Raw genomic sequence first — 19,572 nt, forward strand, 5'->3', positions numbered from 1 at the left:
TCTTTCCTTAACTGTTTAATGTCTCTCTTTCTCTCTCTTTTTGTCTTTGTGTAGTGGGAAATCCAATAAGGCGAAGGCCAAAACCACAGAGAAGTCTCAGAGGGGACAGAAGAAAACAAAGCTTCAGAAGGTAGTTTTTTACTGTCATAACAGTTTCTTCTCTTTCTTACTTCCGGGAGAGTGACCCAAAGTTCAGCTTAATTAAGAAGCCCAATTAGTTTGAAATGAATGCTTATTTGTGATAATTGGTCTTAGAGGTCCTGAGTAGCCTAGCCCCCTATGCAGTTATTAGTAAAACGCAGATACTATGCCTGATCCTCAGATGCATTTTACGATCTCTCAGTATGAGCATGCCGTGACTTTCCTATTATGCAAGAGTACTTTTATGCAATCTTATCCAGCTAGAAATTGCCAGCTAGATATTTTTGCTTTGTGAACATGAGACTGTTTGGCAGTCCTGGCAGCCTGCTTGCCTCATATGATCCTGCAGCCGCTGCCAGCCAATAACAGCTCCAGTGCTCCAGCATTGGGTTTCTCTCTAATGAGTCTGGACGTCAGATAACGCTGCCTCTGTGTAGTGGACCTGTAACTGTTTTTCATGTCAGTTTAATGGACGGTCGAGGGTCTTATCTTAGCAGAGGGGTTTTATTTTGTTTCCTTTCTTTCCTTTTCTTTTTTTTTTTATTAATTTTTGGGTGAAGTGCTTGACTCAGGCTATTTACCCCCTTGACTTAGGTCAGTCTTGTTTGTTCTAGAGTTTATAGCATGGTATCTCTAGAAAGCCTGGAATTTTGTAGATTAAATTTCTCTTCATAGAATACTAATGAAAGTGGGTTACTGGAGGTTTTTTGGACTAGCTAGCTACATTGTTTTCCCTTGAAGCAAGGGTAGCTTCATGTATGTGAAAAGAATTGATAAGAATATCAAGAATATCATAACAGTCATCAGTGCATGGAAAGCATGTGCTGTAATGTTACATCTGTAGATTGTTATTGTGCAACGATTTTGGGAGGGATATTCCAAAACTATTTTGAAAGTCATACAGTCATGACTGGGTGCTTAAACGGCAATTCCACCATTTTTTCTGAATTTCTGCATCGTTCAGTATATTTAGATGCAAACAGAGGGATTCAGAGAGTTTTGATGTGAAATGATGCATTGTAGAGAAACGTAAATGTCAGTTGTGGTGATAGAAAACAGTGGTCGTGATGTTCATAACGCAATTATAGCTTTTTTTTATGTACTATCCAAAATGACCAGTGTTCTTGGAAGTGTTTTTATATGTAATATTGATAATGGTAAAATATTAGTAAATGTGGAAAAAAAAAGTTTTCTTTGGGTGCTATTTTTCCTTACAACACTCCATCTATGAATGGATTTAAAAATGTTCTAGCTTAATTCCTTATTGCAAAACTGTCATAAAACAATTTCTCAGTCGTCAAGAAATGCATAACCTGCAACCTGTGATCTGTAACCATTTTGTGCAGTAACCTTTTGTAAAGTAGGTTTTTGAGGCTTTAGACTCTTGAAATGTCTTTAGACTCTTTAAATTTCTCTCACAACAACTGTGAATAATTCTGATTCTAAGTTTCTCTAGAATGGAGCATTTCACATCAGACCACTCTGAATGACTTTGTCTACATCTTAACAAATTAATTTTGCAGGAATTCCCCTTTAACTTTACAAGGCAGAGTACTTTTAAGTGGTGCAGATCTCTTACCCTAGCCTAGCTTTAACTGCCAGTTTGGTGAATAATATCTTCTGAAATGTGAACATAATTCAAAATTATGTTCAAAGGAAACAAGTTTAGAACACCCTAAGGAAGGTTCTCGGTTGTGTCTAGCAGATTTAGAAATTCTTCAGCAGTAGTAATTAAGAGTGGATGAGTTTATTTATGCAGGAAATGTGTAAAGATGAGGTTGTCAAAACAGATGTTACAATTAAAATCCATCATTACAAATTACCGCCTGTCTAGAACTGATTTTCAACAGATTTGATATTCTGCAGAGAAAATGGGAAGGATGGAAAAGACAGAAAAGCAGAAAAAAATGTCAAATAAGAGAAAGTGGTCATAGCTAAGATGGGGAAACATAAACAGCCATGTGTAAGAACATTTTGGTAAGACTGCTCACCTTTCATAAAGAAAAAATGAGTAGGAGCTTTTCTCCTTGTGTTTAGTTTTAGTTTAATACTGACAAATATCAATTTAGAATATAGATCTTCGATGACCTCCTGTTTCTGAAGGTTCGTACTTTAAACAGAACAAAGTGACATTCACAAATGGAGTTGTCACTTTGAAAAAAAGACTGTGGTTTTTGGTTTTTCATATAAAAAGTACTTTAGTGTAAAAATATGTGTTTCATTTCCACTTCAGATGAAGAGCCCTAAAAAGGAGAATACAGACTTTGAAATAGCTGATGACACAAGGTACTGAAAAGCTTTTTCTTCTGTTGTCATCTCATTCAGTTTTGGCTGGATTTCACTGCCATCCTGTCATCTTTGCCGTACTGAATTGCAGGATCCAGGTACAAGCTTGATCTGGAGCTTTTCCAGTAGCCAGCAGCTGCACTTGGAAAGGAGCTGGAGTCCATTTCTAATTCAATTGCAGTCACATTTTTTGCCTGTGATGGAAATTAATTCTGATGATTTGGATGTCCACAATTGTGGACAATATCCGTTCTGATTTTGCCTGCTATATTGGCTGTCTTTCAGGAAATTAATGTCTTTATTGGGAGAAAAGCTGTGGTGTGTCAGAAAAGCTATACATGATAATCCTCTTTCCTGAGGAGATGAGCAGTGTTGGGAGGGGGAGGAGGAGGATGGTGATGTCGACCACACATTCTCTCTCTCTTGCTTGCTTGTTTGCTTTCTCCCTCACTTGCTCTTGTGTTTTCTCTCCTGCTTGCTCACTCGTGCTCTCTTACTTTCTTACTATTTCCTCCTGTCACTCACACTGTCTTGCTCACTCTCTCTTGTCTTTTCTTGCTTTTCCTCTGTCACTCTCTCTCTGTCAGTTTCTTAAACTTTCCTTCTTTTCCAGTCTCTCTTTCTCTTTCCATCTCTCTTTCTCTCTCTCTCTTTCTTATTTTCTCTTGTGCGTTCTCTCTTCTGTTAGCTCACTCCCTTGCTATTGTTCTCATTCTCTGTTGTTCCCTTTCTCTCTTTTTGCTGTCTGACTTTCTTACTGTTTCTCGTGCTCTTTCTTGCTCTTTCACTCTTGCTGTCTCTCGCTGTATCGCCCTCTCTCTTTGTTTCTTTCTCTCTTTTTCTGTTTTTCACTGTAGCACTCTTGTTTTTGCTTGCTCTCTCTTGCTGTCTCTTGCTTGGTCTCTCTCTTCCTGTCTCTGTCTTGCTCACTCTCTTTCTTGCTGTGTCTTGCTCTCTATTGCTTTCTCTCTCTCTCTCTCTCTCTCCCACTCCCCAAGCACCTGAGACTTGACTTGCTCTGTCCTTGCTAAAACAGTGATGGTATGCCTCTTTAATCACAGAATGGCACAATCAGACCCTTTTTGTAAATCAGCCGCAGCTGACGATTGCCAGAGGGAGGCTGATTTTCAGGGAAGAGGTCAAATGTTAAAATGATAATGCTTTTAAAGTACAACTACTTGCCTAATCTATGCGGCAGGAGATGTGGAATTGAGTGGAACCGGTCGCTGTTATGGTGCTTGTAATTAATTTATTTGGTTCAGTCACCCTTCCGTCATTCCAGCCTTGCTGTACGGCAATCGAAGCTGCTTTTCTGCAATTATTCTGGTGTCTAATTGCTGTAATTATATAATTATCATCAGTACCGATTAAGCAATATTGGGTAATTGCTGTAATTATGCCCTTGCCACTGGACAATGAATGGTTGTCTTTTAGTTTTTAAGTTAAGAACTTAAAGACCCCTAATGAGTGTTTTCTACTTCGTTTTTCTCCCTCTCTTTTCTCTCTGTCTTTTTTTGGCAGGTTTCAGCTAAATGTGAAAGAAGAGGCAGATGATGGCGACTTTGTGACAGAAAAGAAGGGGAAGAAAAGGAAAAGGAAAAGAGATTCTGTAACTGGTCCTTCTAGCTCTTCAGCACTTTCTGTGTAAGTGAAGGAGGCCTTCAAATGTTATTGTGAGCTTGTGCCATAAAAAAGGAATATGCAACAGAAAGTTTGCTTTGTGCGAAACTTCTCCTTTTCACCAAACGTCTTGACAACAGTGAAGGTCATGTAACTTCTTGCATACATAAGCAGATATATTTAATTATAAACACAGTGGATTTCTGATTCATAGACCTCATTTTGTAGTTCACCATTAGCATTTTGGGACTGGCACTAAGCTTTCTTTAGAGGAAAAATAAATGTTATCACTGAATATGCCTGAATGTTCTTACTAAACTCATAATCTTAGAGGTCTGTTTTAAGAGACATTAGACCACAGTTCATTGTTGAGTAATTAAAACACCTAACTTCTCTTTGCAAACTTAGTTATTTACAAAGCCTGAAATGTTAAAGTCAGATGTGTCTGGTCAGATTCTGTGGGAGTTTAATAATTGTATGTACATATAATGTCACGCGCAGCCTCGAAAAGAAGGTACAGCTTGATTAGGTCTCAAATGCTCAATCAACCTTGTACTGATGATGTAATTACAGTAGTAGACAAATCAGTTTCATCCTCTGAAGACATGTCTTATTCTGACTTATATTTTGACTGAGTTCTCTTTGAATATTCTTTCAACGTGCTTGCAGTCATCAGATTCATCTGCTTTTGGAAGGGGACCAAAGCACAAACAGACTGTACAAAATATTCTGCCACACGTTGCGTGAAATTACACGTTTCCACCAGAGGTCTGCAAATCCTCAAAATCTAACATAGTGTAGCTTTAAATGCAATATTTAAGTGGTATAATGAAATAGTTTGGATCTGACCTGATGTACGTCGCCAAGTTTGCAGTCCAAACCCGACCTGAGCCCGACAAAATTCTGTCAAAACGCAATCAACTTCAACCAGAGACCAGATAAATCTCCACTTTCCTAATGATGGTGCCAGTTAAGTTAGCTTATAGTGCAGTTACACAAGGATAGCTGTAAGCAGAGTATTGATAAGTACAAGTAAAAATGAATAATCCAATTATCAGCTATCCAAAATTCATCAGTCACAATCTTCAAGCAACAGCTCAGAAGTTTTCAGTCTGGATAAACTTAACATAATATCTCATCCTTATGACCTGCCTTGGTAGACCATACTATCAATAATAAAATTGACGCCAGTTTAAAAATCGTTTACGATAATAAAAGTAAGGAGAAAGATTAAAGTAGTGAGAAAAGTAAAGCAGGGATATATGCAAAATATGTTTAAGGTGAGAGACAGGCTGTGATACAGATTATTATATATTTTGAGATTTCTGGAGGTGTGAAAGCAGTAACTGTCACAGCCCTGTAGCTGGAGATGCAGTCAATTTTAAATATATTTTTCTTGTTTTTTGGTTTTGTTGTAGCCGGATGCATTGCTTCACATTTAATTCCAACCGGACAAGGTTAATGCACATATTATGCTTAGGGTATACATAGCAGAAACAGTAAATAGGTAATCAGGCATATGTATGGTTGCCTAAACACATGACCAGCAGGTAAAATGACTGTTCTCATTTAGGCTGTTCTACACTTATTCTCATTGGCCTCTTCTTGCTTGCATTGGCAAAATAGGAACTACTGTCGCTATAACTTGGTCAGTCACTGTGTGCCTACAAATGTGAGTGTGAACCCAACAACTGTCGAGGGTGCTCAGAAATACTACTTAGCTGCTCTAAGAAAAACTGCTCAGCCCGCCATTTGTTTATAACAGCTCTTTGTGTTCTTAACACCAGTTGATGTGGGTGTATTTTGGAGTTGAATGAAAGTGGAGTGCGTCACTCTGTTTGCAGGCTAGTTTTTTTCTCGTCATGTTTGACATGCAAGCTGGCAGCCTTTCAGTGGTGGAATGTCTGCTTTGTACAGAGAGCGCAATTCTATTTATTTGTGACATCACAAAGCTGCTCTTTGAAGAATGTGTGATGTCGTTAAGAACAATGTCTTCTTCAGAGGATTATTAAAGATTCCGTGGGAGCGTCTAGTCCACAGCCCAAGCATGGAGTGGACACTGGAGTCGGAGATAGAGTACTGGGAATCTCAGTTTACAGGCCCCCTCACCTGGCTGTGTGTATACTATGCCTTCTTGTACTTTTGTACTGTAATGCAAAGGCTGACATGGGTGATAAAATGATAATGACCAAATTTTAACGTTTTCCGATGTTGATTATGTCTATTTAAGTTGTGATAAAATCAATGCAGTGTTTGCAGCAAAGTCTTGAACTTTGAAAAATCTCTACTTTGGTGCACTAAGTGACTGTGCACATTTCACTTGGGTGGAAGGGAGAAGTCAAGCTGTTCGCTCATAACAGCACAAAGTTGTTGGGAGAATTTGGAGAGTTAGCTAGCTGGTGAATGTAGAAAACTATTTGTTTGAGTTTAACATATTATTAACATAATTATTACGTTATATAACATGTTCAGCTATTCAGCAATTGAACAGTAATTGAGCATTAAAGGAATGGTCCAGTCAAAAATGAAATTTACCCAATTTTTTTTATTTACCCCAGGTGTAGTCAATCGACTGAGGCATGTTTGCAGTCCAAATTTTGCTTCTTTGTTTTAGAACTTAGAGCAGTGAGGCTAACAAACACTAGAACTTAATAGTCACTCAAATAGCCCAAATCATTTCTATTAAAATCCATCACTAGAACTTGTAAACTTCTCAAACTGCTTCCAGGTCTTCATCAAGGTTGTGCTAACTTCTTGATGTGGTTTAGGACACAGTATCACTTAAGGTGAAGTATAAAAATGAACAAAATTGCTGGTTGAGACGTTTTGGGAGTGTATTTCTGCAGAAACTATTTGGATATTTGAGAGACTATTGAATTGGGGTGTTTGTCAGCAATGTTAGCCTCATACACTGTTAGAAATAAAGGTGCTGTGCACATTTTTTGTTCAACAAGGTTCAAACGGTGTAAATGTACCCTAAAAGGTAAAACAGTGGTTTGAAGGTCTAAATGTGCACCTTAAATGTCTTTTCCAGGTGAGAAGTATGTATTTCTACTTTTTCATAAACTAATCTTTTAAAACAGAACAATAAAATAAAAGGCCTGGAGATGAGACGGGGTGTGTGGAGTCAATACAACTTAGTTTTAATGGATTATAGTGCAATTATGTTCCCTGTACTGAGATGTACCCTTGAGGGTACCACCCCAGTGACAAGAGGGGTACTGCACCAGTGACCGTTTCATACCTATTTTTCTGGGAGTGTAGCTCCAGTTCTAAACTAAAGGCGCAACATGTAGACTCCAAACATGTCTTGGCTGATCGACTACATCTAGGGTAAGCGGAAAAAAAAGGGTTTAGATTTTTTGCTAAATCATTCCATTAAAATATGCAGAAGTGTATTTTCTGTTGAGGATGTTTTAACTTATTATCACTTAGAAAATCAAGAAAACGTGGAATTTGACCAGTGGCACCCAAACCAATGTTTACCAATTTTGAACAATAAGGAAAAATACTCGGTGCTAAATTCTTTTGGCCATATCACCAAGCCCAATATCATTATTAGATTACATTAAGATACTTACATACTGTGTTACATACTGTGTTACTTACATACTGTGAAACAAAATGTTCTTCTTCCCTCAGGCCTGTGAAGAAGAAAAAGGTGGAAGAAGAGGGCGAGGGAAGTTCTGGTGTGGAGAAGAAAAAGAGAAAGAGAGAAAGCAAAGAGCAGGTAGACTTTGACATTAGTCATAGACGTAGACAGACTACTGAATTGCTGAATTTACTGAAAAGAAAGTTTCAAGACTTTAGCTATAGGCTTCTACAGTGAGTAAGTGAATTTGTCACGTAAAGTATTGAGTTTCTAGCATTGATTTTGAAGGGATTTGTCCAGGTGAGTTCTCTTTGTTAAATTATACCTTTCCTAGGCATTCTGTAGATAATTTAGTAGAACTTACTTCGGATAATTAAATGTTTCATTATGTTTGGAAGACAATGCCTAGTCCACTTTAAAAAAAATAATGTTCCCCTCACCGTTGACTTTGATAACTTTTTTCTCGCAGTCAAGTTGGAGGAAAAGACTCTCATCAAAATCACAAAAGTCTCTGATTGCCTATTCTGAAGAATGGTCATGCGTTGAGCAATTGCAAGCTTTTTCTCCTCATTGATAGTAATTTTCACACAGCCTGAACAGCTCTGGGTGGTACAGAGTGTTTATTCTTAGGTTGAAGTAGTTATTTAAGTTTTCCAGATATGGAGGACAGAAGCATTTCTCCAAATTTTGCAGGAGAGGGTGCCATGTGCTCTGCGCTGTGGTATGTCTGATGCATGTTTTTTGTGCCTGCAGGTTGCTAAGGTTAAAGCTGTTTAATTTTTCTCCTGCAGTAGAAGAAAAGAAGCTTTTCCATTTTATGTCCAAGTTGTACATGTAGAATAAGTGCTGATGTTCTCTTCAATCTTTCAGAAAGTAAAGAAGGAGGAGGGAGAACAGCCTGTCACAAAAAAGAAGAGGACGAAGGAAGAGATTGCAGCAGCCAGAGCCCTCAAGATCAAGAAGAAGGAGGAAGAGGAGCAACAGCGATGGCGCTGGTAATGTGTTTGTATAGACGAATGACTGTTACTGCGGTTATGCTTTGGCATGCTTCAAGCGAGACATGCAGGAGAATTCAGGATCGTCTCCATGAGTGGAAGACAAACAGAATTTGAGTTACCATCGAAAGCCTTCACTTAGTCTCCTAAACTCCATGCTTTTTATTTATCTTATACGCAAGTTGATCAGTAATGATAGTAAAGTTTTTTTCTGCATACACAAGTGTAGGCTAAAAGCTTTGTTTATGCCAAGTAAACAAAAGAAACTGAGCTCCTTTCTCTGTTTGAACAATATGAAGAATGGGGTAATGCAATTATTACCAGTGTTTCTCACTGATTTTAGTCCTGATTGAATCCACTAGATCCGTCATTACAAACAGAACTCACTCATCACGAAAGATACTAGTGCCTTTTAAAAAGTGCCTTTAACTGTAAAACAAATCATAGAAATAACCTCAGATTATATTAATCTTATGACATCTTTTTGGTTAAAATTGTTTGTCAGGAGTGTGTCACCCTTCAAAGCCTGAGATAACAATTTAAAAGTCAGGGACAGTGGGTCCGATATTGTGGGACTTTTTCGGACGTCACGTTATACGTCTCACTGTATTAACATCATATGCCCATGCTCAACAAGGAGGTCCGGCTTGATGTTCAGGTCTCAAATGCAAAATCAACATTATACTGATTATGATATGATGATAAAAGTAGATATTTCACTTACATCCTCAGAAGTCACATTCTACACCTTCAGCATGTTTTGTTCTTTTAGAGATGCACCGATACCACTTTTTCTCTTCTGATACCAGTACCTGATCCTTGTATCAGCCAATATAGAGTACCAGTACTGATACTGGTACTGATACTGAAATTTAACCTGTCTGGCTTATATGTCCTGAAATTAATACAGTTCCACTTTCTAAAAATTTTTTGTCTTAAAATATTAAAATAAATATTATAGCAGCTTCTCTGGCTTGGCAAAACATTTGTCCCATATGTGCGTCCTGTTCACTCGCATTTACGTTTTTACTGGTGTTATAGATTTTGCCATGAGCATATTTACTGCTGCTTATCAACCCACACTGCCGACGTGTGAAGTTCCATCTACTGGCACGATTGCACACGTCAGCATTATCTGTCAAAGGAATCAGTACCGCCTTTGCTGATACCGGTACTGCATTTTAGTGCCTAAATCTGTGCTGATACCGATATGGTATTGACATTGGTGCAGCCCTATTTAGATTAATTTTTTAAAGTGCTTGCGATCTTCTTGGGTAAGAGGTGTGAAACACAACTGAAGTTCCAAAATGTTGTGCCACATGTTGCTCCACATGTTGCATTCAGTTACACGTTTCCACCAGAGAAGTCTGCAAATGCCCAAAACTTACATTGTGCAACTTTAGCAATGGAGGCACTCAAAAAAAGTGTTTTCTCTATGACTAAATTTTTTTTTAACTGTGAACATTAAAACGTATGAAGATGACAGAAAAAAAGACTTTACTGAATGTTGGCTGTGAATTCTCAGTCTAATGACAATAATAACACATTGCATTCACTTAAGACTGTTAGGTATGCGGTAAGGGTAAACTTAATAATGACTAAATGAAATATTTTGACGTTTTGTACTCTTTTCTGAAATAAAGGCAGATCATAAATCGAGTAGCCACTTGCATCACTGTAATTTATACTGAGATTTCTTGTCCCACATGAATTGGTTGTGAATTTTGCAGATGTCTTATGGTAAAATTGTAAAAGTTTAGTGTGGTTGTTGTGTTTTTTTAAATGTCTGTCTTTCAAATTTAGATTAGTACTTTACTCAGCTGATTTTGATATTATGTAAAAGAGTCTACATACTGGTGTGTGGGAGTCAGTGTATTCGTGGTCTATACATTTAAAATGCGCTCTTTATTCTCCCAGGTGGGAAGAGGAGAAGTATGAAGATGGCGTCAAGTGGAAGTTTCTAGAACACAAAGGGCCATATTTCCCACCTGAGTATCAGCCTCTCCCTGACAATGTCAAGTTCTTCTATGATGGTGCGTGTCCCTACAAAATCCAAGAAAGGGTCAGGTTCTGATAGTCCTTGAAACTGCAATCAGAAAAGATGAGAAGGTGACCAGAACAGACTTGAGTAAGACAGTTGGAGAATAGTTTGTGAAAGCTGTGAAGATATATTGAGAATAACTGAACGTTTGCCTGAAATGCTCATTTTTCTCTCCACTCTGCTTCTCTCCATCTATCTCTGACTGGGCATGGAGCCTAGCTCTGGGCCAGCTATGTCCACTGTCTGGGTCAGCAAGCCTCTGGAAAGAGCATAGAGAAGGCTGTAATCATTTTCCTCTAGTGCTCAGGCTAGCTGCTTCTGTTAATAGCCACTCTGCAATGGACAGAAGAGGCCCCTCTTTAAAGTATGGGGCCATGCCGCAGGGCAGAGCCCATTCATCTTGCCTGAGCAAAAACCCAGCCGAAAACATTTTGGCTTTTTTTAGGCTGTAACCCCTCTGAGTGTTTAGATGGAGTTTTGATTATAGTTGCCACGGGAGCAGCTCCCTGGAATGCATTTAAACAGATTTACGTCCTCCTACCTCTATCCTGAACACTGCCTCAGTTAGTCCTGGGGTACGGTGCCTGCTTGGTGACTCATCGTTGTTCTTTGGAATGTAAACCCTGAGACTTTCATTCATCAGGCTAGAATAAGATATGATGAATGAGGGATAGGGTGTCATGTAGATCTGCTCCCACTACCACATTATTGCTGTGGAAATGTGGCAAATAGCACTTTGTAACAAGTAAACATAACCTTATTGAGCTCTGCAAACTTGCATGTAGTTTGTTGTTCTGCTTTTGAATCACATTGGGTTTTAATAAGTGAGAACGCTTTTGTTTGCCAAGGTCTTTGTTTTTTTTAACTATCATACAATGTAAATCTTGATTCAGTGTTTGTCTTTACATGCATTATGGCTTGTAATCTGCACAAACAGTGAATGGGGATAGAGTTGGTTTAGGGTCTGCTTACACCTTGCACTAACATGTTTTTAATGATCGTATCACGTTTCAAATTCATTTGACTGCATGAAGTGCCAGGACGCTTTACGATCGGATCACTCAGACCACATTCAGAGGTGGTCTGAGACACAGCTTGACCTCAAGGAATACGTTTTCATTATTTGTGTACAATTACATGAGCAGAAATGCTTCTGTCAGGTGCTGACCTGCAGGTGAGAGAATAAACAACAAAACGAAAGATGGAGGATATACGAGGCTGTAGTTATCTCCAAACCAAAAGTTTTCATGCACTTCATGTGTTGACATTCCTTTTTTTTTACACTGGAAAAGTAAAATCAGATCTCGTCTGGCCACACTGGGGATGCATTTTAATGAAAAGTGTAAATGGAATCTGGCCAAAGTTTATCCAGATATGATCCGGACACAAAACACCTGTCAATGCAAGGTTCTTTGTTATTTGGCGTCATGTTAGGTTAACACACCACTGTGTGTGTTCTAGGTAAGGCTGTGAAGCTGAGTCCGACTGCTGAAGAGGTGGCACTGTTCTTTGCTCAGATGCTGGACCATGAATACACCACTAAAGAAGTGTTTCGCAACAATTTCTTCAAAGACTGGAGAAAGGTATGGGGAATCCTACATATTCTACTCTGTGGTAGGCATCATATGTGTGGAAGCAGCTGCCTATTGCCAGCCCTAAGAGACAGTGGAATGTGTAGCTCTCTAGTAGCAAGAATCCCTTGACGCTTGATGCAAGATAGCACTTTATGTGGACTGGAGTGTTTTCACCCTGGTTGCTTCCGTAATGACCATTTTTGGTTCATCAAACTACACAAATGTTGAAAGTGGGCCTCAAGAGGAAAAAGAAAATACAAAAAAAATTAGGATGGGGCCCCTTTTAAAGAAAAAAATCCGGATAAAATAGTGTCAAAACACAACACATTCAGATGATTCCAGACAGGTGTACTGCATGATATTTAAGCAATGAATATCTTACTCTGTTCTGTGGCATGTATAAAAATGTCAAACCAGCCCAGTTGAGCTCGTTTTTGGATCACGATGGCAAGAGGAAATATTTAAGTGACTTTATAGAGGGTTCATTATTGAAGCATGGTTGGCAGGAGCTGGCAGTTGGCTAGTGTTCAATAGGAACAGTGACTAAAGTGACATCTGCATTTACATCTAGAAGAAAGACATCAGAAAATAAAGTTGGAAACTGGTCAAAACTGTACACTCAGCGATACTTGTGCATTAGAGCAGTGAGTAAGTCATATAAGATGACTGTTCCTCAGGTGACTGAGAAATTCTGTGCATGTCATCAGGCAAAACAGCAAAAGAATCTGTCCACAACTACATAATGGGATGTTATATTGGGGTTGCATTGTAGAAATTCCTCCTTAAGACAAATGCACATTTGAGAATTCAGTGGAGGAAAAACCATACGCACTAATCTCCAGGGGTGGAAACAAGGTATTATGGTCAGATGAGTCATCCTTCACCATATTCCCAACATGTGGGTGAGTGCATGTGTGGCACACACCAAGAGAACAGTACAGGCCTGAATGCTTGACCTTTACAGTGAGAGGGTCCGGTCGCTCTGTTATTCTGCGGGGGCCACCTTTCGTTCTGTGTTCCCCGGAATATCTAAAATATCTGCATTTTTTTTATTTAACTGCATTTGCAACCTTACAGAAATAAACATTTCATTTCTCTCTAATGTTAGTCCAATTTGTTCCTAATTTTTTAATTTTGTAAATATTATTAAGTTTTAGCACCAGCATCGTACAGTTATTCCAAATAATAACTTTTATCCTATGATGAAACATTTCTATTGTAATGAAAGTGTTCTTTTCCAGGATGACCATGCCCCCATCCACATGGCCTTAGCATTGCTGAATTATTTGATTAGTATGAAAATCATGTGAATTATATGCTATGATCTTCTCAACCTACCCAGTTGAACACCTAGGGGGCATTCTGGACCAGTATGTTAGACAGTTCTCTCCACCACCAACAAAACACTAACTAAGGGAATGCATTTTGGAATAATGGTATTCCATCCTTCCAGTACAGTTCCAGAGGCTTGTAGAATCTATGCCAAGTCTCACTGACACTGTCTTGGCAACTTGTGGTGGGGCAAAACCTTACTAAGACTATATATGTTGGCTTTTCCTTTAATTGGTCACTTGTCTGTACATGCTTTAACCAGGATTACTGACCATACCTGAATCTGGAGAAGAACGGAGAGAATTAAGGTGTTGGTGCAGTAGAACTACAGTATTACTTAAAGTAGTGCACCATTCCTGATTTCACATTTCATACTGATCTCATTATATGTGCTACCGGTCATAAAGAGAGGTGCTTGGCAGATTTTTAAACGTTGCATTTTTTCCCCTCCTCTTTCTTCAGTGAGTGATTTTTATCAGTTTTAATAGATTCTTTTGGAGTTCATAACAGCGCTCAGACCCAGGTTTTTCTGGTCAGATGGTGAGCGGCTGTGATAGGAGAGATGGATGATGGATTATTCATTGGGGGGTTATGGAACCAGGGCCATGCTATCCACACCCCAGCAGGGCCCAGGGCCTATCATGCAGAATTAATTTCGTGCTGCTTAGCGCTCAGTGCTCTTGAAAATACGATTTGTGTAAAGGCATTGATATGCTAATCCAGACAACTCGCTCCCCACATATGAACAAATCCAATTTAACTGTTATATTATAACACAGAAGCCTCGCCTCGCCTCACTGAGCACAGTCTCCGCCCACTGCCCCTCTGTCAATCAGAGAGAGAGAAAAAGGAGATGGGGAGTAGAGACTGATAAGAGAGATCAGTGAGATATTTTATGCATACCCTGATCTGTATGGAGACATACTCTGCCTGTATGATGTAGGTGCCCCTGCAGCACCACTTAGTTGTGCTTCTGCTAACCTACTTTAAGTCTCCTCATAGGTCTCCTTATTGGTCTGAAAACAGATCTGTGTGATCTGTTCCAGTAGTGGTTGCACTGCATTGCAATATTGAACTGAAATGTTTGTTTATTTATTTAACTTCTATTTAGTTTTTCATTAAATGTAAATCCATGTCATGACTCGAGTGCAAGTGATAATGAATTCCATGCATTTCAATGCATGGCTTAGTTGCCCTTAGAACACACTCTGGCTTTTACAGCGGGTGCTGGGCAAACAGTAATGAGGAGACAGGAGGTTAAGTGGAAGTGCACACATGGGAGTGTGTACAGAGAGAGGGGAGGTGCATTTATGTAGATCTTGTAGTGTAGGTGGTAATTGGCTCACATTAGAGGCCTATTTACCCTTTGTGTTTGCAAGTGATGAGATACAACAAGGACATTGCTTTCTTACATGAATTAAGATGCTCATATATACTTATATGCTGGATCAAATATACTGAATCAATGTAAACACCAATAATAACCTTATTAAAAAGGTTGGATATCAGCCAGACATTACCAAACCACATTCAGTAATGTTTCTTAGTTGTTGTCAACTTTCCAGAACAAGATCTTTTAAAGATTTGCATAACTCTAAAAGTATTGGTGCTATATGATCAGAAGAATACTAATGATTTAAAATATTGGGTTCAAAAGACAATTTAGTGTCCAACTTGCTGTGTATGATGTTACTTTGCGGCCTTATTAGCTTATTAGCCTTATTTTGTGCTGCAATTATATGGCGTATATATTAACGAGCCATTTTTCATTTACATGTTTAAAAAAGGCTAGTTATGTTATTTTATATTGTAACTTTGGCTGATAGAAAGTACTGGAAATGTGCTAGTGTTTCATGTGTTTATTTAGCCCACACAAAAAGGGCTAATAAAAATCGACCGAAAAATTGGCCAATGAACAGTTTGGCTGTAAAGAAATCATTGGCAATGAAAATTTGTGATTGATGGAGCCCTGCTTGTTTATCAACCACTTCAGTATCATAGCTATCTGACACTGAAAACACTGAATAGGGTCTAAGAGTTGTCTGAGAGCAGCTTCAGTAAACCCTGATTGCTTTGTAATTGCGGGTATTGAATTAGATTTATTCAATAGCACAGGCTCTGAGTTCAAGCTGGGATTATGTCAGAGGTGATTGATTCCTGATATTGTGTTGCCAGATTTCTGAACTGCTGTATGTATGAAAAAGCCTGAGAGTTTGTAGTCCATTTCACTCTCTTGTCCTCTCTGCCTCCATTTCTCTCCGGCTTATGTTCACACGCCCCGGGGGTGCCATTGGGGTGTGTGAGTGTGTCCACAAGAAAGAGGGGCATGAGGGTCAGTCTTTTGAAAGGATAAAATTGAAATTGCCTGTATGAGAGCCCATGGTGCTGGCCCCAGGAGGGCAGATTGCAGTGATTCACTGTTAGGGTGACATTTAACAAAGGGAAAAAGGAAACTTTGGAATATATAATAAAACAAGCTGGAGAGAAAGTTATGTGGCAGTCCCTGAAGCTGTGACCTCTCCACTGGTCAAATTTCTGTCCTTTTTTTCCCTCCCCCCCAAGCTCATGGGATGCTGTGATCATTACAGGTGAGGCAGGTCATTGCTCTGTCTCTCTCAGGCGGTTTGAATTGGCTCAATCGCGTGGGACTCGATTATGGCCCTCATTAGCCTGCTGTTGTGAAGCAAAGGTTCAAATCCATCAGTAGCATCAGTTTGGGGAGTTACTTTGCTGCCAGTAACAGAATCATCTTATTCAGCTAACTGTGTAGGAAAATAGCCACAGTAATTGGTTTAACTGGGCTTTTTTTCTTTGCTTTACCTTTCATTTTGTAATTTTGCAGCAGTTCCTAACACTGAAATAGATGCAGAATCACAGTGACTGAATGTGAGTAGAGGCTTGATCTTTGTCAAATAAAAGATCATAATAATAGTACAGTTCAGTAAAAGTTGTGGTTGTAGTATACGGTCATCTTTAGTTTGGTCACAGTTGTTAGTTTGGAGCTGTGACTGCCACATAAACTCTACCATCTGAGGCTGTTTGTTTGTGGCTGCTTAGCCTAATGCCCTTTGAGGCTGTTTCGTGTGATATCGAATTGTACAAGGACTGAGACATGATGTTTTTCCCTTGTGGTACAAGGAGCATTTCTTCAGGTAATTAAGAAATGTTGTACTAATCGTGAATATCACATCACCCAACATGTTATGTTCACATGCGGGAGTACCAATGTCTTGCTATGGTTTGATACAAATCAAGAAATGAGCAACAGGTTTTTAAAGAGGCAATAAGTCATCTTCCTCTTTGCCTTATGAAGCAACCAATATGGCAATGTTCCTGGAACTCTATGCTGACACCTGTCAGTGTGGGTGATACATCGCATCATTACCTATTTTCACTATCACTTGTAGTTAAAGCTGATATTACTGAGAAAGTGTCAGACTGAGAGTAACAAAATCAAAGTGAAGTTATGGAATTAAGAAGTTTTAATATGACAGAGACGATATACATGTAATGTGTTCATGGTGTGTTTTTTTTTTTTCGCTCTGGATAGGGAGGCGTGTGTGCGTATGATGGATATGTGTTAAGTTGTTGCAGGTCAGAAGCAGTCATTCATTGTCCAGATGAATAAAGTGGAGCTGAGAGTGTATGGTATGTGTTTGTGTGTTCAGGAGATGACTCTGGAGGAGCGAATGCTGATCACTGACCTAAATAAGTGTGACTTTGGAGAGCTCCATGCTATGCACAGGCAGAAAGTGGAGGCCAGGAAAAACCTGAGCAAAGAAGAGAAGCAGGTAAGCACAGTAGTCCCCATGAACACCACTGAATATGTGATGGCATGTGTTGTGTAACGGGGCTGAATAAAGCACGTTTTTCTTGTTTTGGATGTAAACAAAGCTTGCCATGTCATAAGTCTCATGCGCGCAAATTACATATTTGTTTTTTCCCCCCCTTACTCTCGCACAATACTGGATTGCTGTCACTGTTATTTGTCTCTATTTCCATAATACTCCAGATTAATAAAGAGGCCAATCAGAAGATTTTGGAGGAGTATGGCTACTGCATGTTGGACCACCATCGGGAGCGCATTGGTAACTTTAAGATTGAGCCTCCAGGGCTGTTCAGAGGCAGAGGAGATCATCCTAAACAGGGCATGCTGAAGAAGCGGATCCAGCCGGAGGACGTCATCATCAACTGCAGCCGGTAACAGATCATATTCAGCAGCATGCTCTTATTTGGAGGCCACATATCCTACATTTGTTTACATTTTTTTTCTGATCAGCTGCCCTGTATTGTGCTTAATTCAAAAAGCAGTATGGGCTAAACCACTCCTTGTAACTTCACTGTCAATAGGCGGGGCTAAACTCCCATTGCCTGAATAGATAAATGCGGTAGTTTTCATGACAACACAATTTTTTTAAGTAGTTTCTATATACGGTCTGTATGGACTAAGTAGTTAATGGTATGCTTTAAATTTTTAACAATGTTTACATCACATCAGATTGTTTTATTTATAGACCCTTTCTGACCTCATGCTAGCCTCCAGAAAATCATTGACCTTTTACAGTGCCATAATTCTGGTTTAGAGGCTGCTGCAGTTTTATAGGAGCTCCCCTTCAACATTAGAAGTCTATTATGTATGTTAAGACTTGTAATCATTCTCTGCAGTATACACTGCTATTGCATGCCCTGATCTGCCCTGCAGGAATTCCCGTATCCCGGAGCCCCCCGCTGGTCACAAATGGAAGGAAGTTCGACATGACAACACGGTAACGTGGTTGGCTAGCTGGACTGAGAATGTGCAGGGCTCCTGCAAATATGTCATGCTCAACGCAAACTCCAAGCTCAAGGTATAAAGTGTGAAGTCTGTTTCTCGTTTACTGACGCTTTTGCTTGTCACTTTCTCTCGTTCTCTCTTTCTCACCTTCATCTCCCCCCTCTCTCATTTCCTTCCCTACCCATGTCAATCTGTATTTGCTTCTCTTGGTTAATAGATTAGGTTTTGATGACATTTAGCTGTAGCACTTGATGCTGGTTAATCAAACAGAGCAGAGAGCGAAATGCATTCTGAGGCAACGCGTTTTCAGCTGGTCCTCCTCACCGTGCTTCATCTCATCATTTGTCTCGCTCCACTCGCTGCCTCTCACTCACACAATCAAATCAGGATGCAAAGCAATCAATTCCATCATTACTCAATTACCCACACCTGACAATAAGTTATTCCCACAGGAATGCAGATGTAGTATGTGTTTATGTGTACACGTATTTCTCTTTCTCCTGCTTCAGCTCTGTCTCGCTGCCTGCGTTTCTTTATTTTCCTCTCCTGTCTGCCTCCTCTACACTCTGTAGCAAAGAATGCACACATCTCGGTTTGCCAGAGTGTTACTGTGGCAACACAAGGTGTAGAGGGTCACAGTGTTGTGGGCCAATTTAATTGCTGCAAGCCACAGGCACAAGAACATAAGCTAACCTCTGACACATAGGTGTAATGGAAATGAATACACAAATCCACCTAGCAGTGGTGAACTCAAAAGTAAACCATAAAAAAATGTCAGACTTTAACTTGGACTTCTTATCTGATGTATGTGATCTAACTGACAGCAATATAGTATTGTTATCATCACTTGGTTTTTAAGGCAGAATTGTTTTAAAGGCTGTAAAAATATGCTAAATGTTAACCTGGTCCTATTGAAATAATAAAAAAAAAACATTTAAGCGGTCATTTGGAGACATTGAAAGACATGTTTTTCTGAGTCAGCATGTTCCAAATGATGCAAATTCTGAGTAAAGAAGAGCTGGGCTGCACTGGGGTCAGATGTGCTAATGCCAAAGTTTAAATACAGCAGGTCTAATTACATGTTTTGTTAATTTTTTTAAGTGAAAGTTGGTAAAACCTACAGTGAACACTCTTAAATATGGCATTTTCCTGCAAAAATATGTGCTTTTTTAGAGGCCACATTTTTGTTTTTTTTGCCCCCAGTGTGTTCAATTCAG

The 19,572-nt window shown here is 39.2% G+C and overlaps 1 protein-coding gene across 1 annotated transcript in view; it reads left to right on the forward strand.

Moving 5' to 3' along the window:
* zgc:173742 (DNA topoisomerase I, mitochondrial) overlaps nucleotides 1-19,572 on the forward strand; it is a 34,641-nt gene that overhangs the window by 2,156 nt on the left and 12,913 nt on the right. The window contains exons 3-12 of the mRNA XM_036584658.1: nucleotides 55-130; nucleotides 2,375-2,427; nucleotides 3,949-4,071; nucleotides 7,690-7,777; nucleotides 8,510-8,634; nucleotides 10,552-10,667; nucleotides 12,137-12,258; nucleotides 17,250-17,372; nucleotides 17,594-17,781; nucleotides 18,284-18,428. Coding sequence (XP_036440551.1) covers nucleotides 55-130; nucleotides 2,375-2,427; nucleotides 3,949-4,071; nucleotides 7,690-7,777; nucleotides 8,510-8,634; nucleotides 10,552-10,667; nucleotides 12,137-12,258; nucleotides 17,250-17,372; nucleotides 17,594-17,781; nucleotides 18,284-18,428 — 1,159 coding nt within the window. The remainder of the gene's footprint in view (nucleotides 1-54; nucleotides 131-2,374; nucleotides 2,428-3,948; nucleotides 4,072-7,689; nucleotides 7,778-8,509; nucleotides 8,635-10,551; nucleotides 10,668-12,136; nucleotides 12,259-17,249; nucleotides 17,373-17,593; nucleotides 17,782-18,283; nucleotides 18,429-19,572) is intronic.

This window comes from Colossoma macropomum, unplaced genomic scaffold, assembly GCF_904425465.1.
Source record: "Colossoma macropomum unplaced genomic scaffold, Colossoma_macropomum, whole genome shotgun sequence".
Taxonomy (NCBI): domain Eukaryota; kingdom Metazoa; phylum Chordata; class Actinopteri; order Characiformes; family Serrasalmidae; genus Colossoma; species Colossoma macropomum.